At 57.0% G+C, this 3076-nt stretch overlaps 1 protein-coding gene across 1 annotated transcript in view; it reads right to left on the minus strand.

Moving 5' to 3' along the window:
* The window catches only part of CCDC114 (coiled-coil domain containing 114), a 29090-nt gene that overhangs the window by 2939 nt on the left and 23075 nt on the right, over positions 1-3076 (minus strand). Inside the window, exons 9-10 of the mRNA XM_014550419.1 lie at positions 2442-2986; positions 2226-2394 (exon numbers count right to left, since the gene is read on the minus strand). Coding sequence (XP_014405905.1) covers positions 2226-2394; positions 2442-2986 — 714 coding nt within the window. The remainder of the gene's footprint in view (positions 1-2225; positions 2395-2441; positions 2987-3076) is intronic.

Below are 3076 nucleotides of genomic sequence, written 5' to 3' on the forward strand. Positions count from 1 at the left end.
ATAAATAAAAGGTTGCAGTTTGATCCCTGGTCAGGGTGTGTGTGAGAGGCAACCAATCGATGCTCCTCTCTCTCTCTCTCTAATAATCAATTGAAAAACAACAACAAAACCCCTAAGATCCTCGGGTGAGGGTCTTTAAAAAGTCTGCACCCAACCGTACGGCACCCCACCAGCCATCCCTGTGCCCCCTCGCCCTGAGCCAGGCTCATGCAGACAGCTTCCCCCTGGGGTCCCTCCCTGAGCACCCCCCAGCCCACACTGAGCTCAGGGTCCTCCCCCACCGCACTCCTCCCCGGCTCCCCATCTCACCAGGCCAGCCCCAGTGCACCTGTCCCTTATCCCCATGGCCCTTCAATCTCATACCTGCGCCCCTCCTCCTCACCCTCCTCCCCTAACCTCCCTATGCACCCCCTCTCCTGCTCACAACCTTCCACGGCCCCCCAGCACCTCCAGGAAGCGCCTCAGCCTGGCATCCCTTCAGGCCCAGGCCTTCGTCCACCCCCACCCGCACCCTGCATTCCCCCCTCTGCACTGAGGACCCGGGGCCACGAAGGCACCTCTGGGCCCTGCCCACCTGTGGGGAGCATCCGCTCCCGGCTTTTCAGTTAAATGCTCATCCTTCCAGGTCGGCCCCAAGCATCACTGCTTCCGGGGGGCCTTCCCTGGCACCCACAGAGCCGTGGCCTGGGTGTGCACCGGGTCTGATGCTCCCCTGTTGCCACCTTGAAATCCTTGGCAAATTTTTAACAAGGGGCCCCACAGTTTTATTCTATGCTGGGCCTCTCGAATGATGGCCCCATGCTCCACACCGAGTTCGGGCCCACTCCTGCTTCCACGTGCCCGGGTGTCCATGTCAGGCTCCGCCCACCACTCCCAGCAGGTCTCATCACTCCGCACAGGAAAGGCGGGTCTGCCACTACTTGAGCTCCTACTGCGCGCCAGGAGGTGGCTTTCCTGCTTGCTCCCCGTCACCACTGCCACCTTCCTGCCTCCCTCCACCTTCAGCTTTCCATCCGTCACCCCATCTAATTCTCGTGGCCACCCTACAAAGTAGGCGCAGCATTGCGTTTCCAGAGAGGATCCCACAGAGGAAGCCACACACCAAGGCCCACAAATGGTGGAGCTGGGACTCAAACCCAGGGCAGCCTGTTCTTGAGTGCTCTAGACTGGAAGGATGAGTAGCAGATGGATGGATGGATGGATGGATGGATGGATGGATGGATGGATGGATGGATGGATGGATGGATGGATGGATGGATGGATGGATGCTGACTGGATGGATGGATACTGGATGGATGGATGGATGGATGGATGAATACTAGATGGATGGATGGATGGATGGATGGATACTAGGATGGATGAATGGATGGATGGATCAATACTAGATGGATGGATCAATACTAGATGGATGGATGGATGGAGATACTGGATGGATGGATGGATGGATGGATACTGGATGGATGGATGGATGGATGGATACTGGATGGATGGATGGATGGATGGATACTGGATGGATGGATGGATGGATGGATACTGGATGGATGGATGGATGGATGGATACTGGATGGATGGATGGATGGATGGATGAATACTGAATGGATGGATGGATGGATACTAGATAGATGGATAGATGGATGGATGAATACTGAATGGATGGATGGATGGATACTAGATGGATGGATAGATGAATATTAGATGGATGGATGGATGGATGGATGGATGGATACTGGATGAATGGATGGATGGATGGATACTAGATAGATGGATAGATGGATGGATGAATACTGAATGGATGGATGGATGGATACTAGATGGAAGGATAGATGGATAGATGAATACTAGATGGATGGATGGATGGATGGATGGATGGATGGATACTAGATGGATGAATGGATGGATGGATACTAGGATGGATGGATGGATGGATGGATCAATACTGGATTGATGGATGGATAGATGGATGAATACTGGATGGATGGATGGATGGATGGATGGATCAATACTAGATGGATGGATGGATGGATGGATCAATACTGGATGGATGGATGGATGGATGGATGGATAGATGGATCAGTACTGGGTGCGTGGATGGGTGGATGACGGATATGCGGTGAATGAGTGAGTGCACAAAGTAATTCCTGGAGATCTCCAAACGGCCAGCAGAGGCCTGGCCCGCCGCGTGCTCATCGCATTGGCCCAGATGAAGAGGCGGGGCAGGTGCTCACCTGCCTTGAACTTCTCCACCTGCTCCCTCAGTGTCTGGGCGCGGGCCTCCAGGCTGTCGGCCTCGGCGCGCACCTCTCCTATCTGCTGCTGCACCGAAGCCTCGTTCTCCTCCTTCAGCGACAGGCGGGCGGCGTCGCCATAGCGCGCCTTCTTCATGGCCTCCTTCATCTGCAGGGCGAGGGCGAGGCTGGGCCAGGCTGCCGGGGCTCACTCACCTCCTTGATCTCCTCCCGCAGACGCTCCAGCTCCGAGTTCTGCTCGTTGATGAAGTTGAACTCGGCGAAGTTGCGCTCCTCGGCTGAGCGGGGAAGGCGGGGCCAGGAGACGGAGTCAGGGACGCGCGGAAGAGACCAAACCAGGAGCGGAGGGAGGCGCACGGGACGGGGAGGGAGGTGCTGAGAACCACGGCGCAGAGGCCAGGCGGGGGGACACAGACGGAGAGACACGCAGAGAACGGGGACGCCGAGAAGCAAACGGAAAGACCCGGAGAGACCGAGAGAGACACGGACACACAGAAGTGAGGGAGAGAAAACAGTAGCGGCGGGAGAGAGACCGCAGCGGGCACACGGGGAGACGCAGGGGGAAGGGGACGATTCGGAGAGCAATGCCCAGGCCCAGGAGCAGGGAGGAGAGGGGAGGGGGCTGGGGGAGGCCGGAGGCAGGCAAACCCAGAGAAACGCCACGGACACAAAAGGACAGCGAAACAGCCCTACTGGTTTGGCGCAGTGGATAGAGCGAGCGTCCAGGTTCCCAGTTCGAGGTCAAGGGCACACACAGGCCCGGGTTGCTTCCTCCCCAGCAGGGGGCGTGCAGGAGGCAGCCGATCCATGATTCTCTCTCACCATTGATG

The sequence above is a fragment of the Myotis brandtii genome, unplaced genomic scaffold (assembly GCF_000412655.1).
Source record: "Myotis brandtii unplaced genomic scaffold, ASM41265v1 scaffold601, whole genome shotgun sequence".
Taxonomy (NCBI): domain Eukaryota; kingdom Metazoa; phylum Chordata; class Mammalia; order Chiroptera; family Vespertilionidae; genus Myotis; species Myotis brandtii.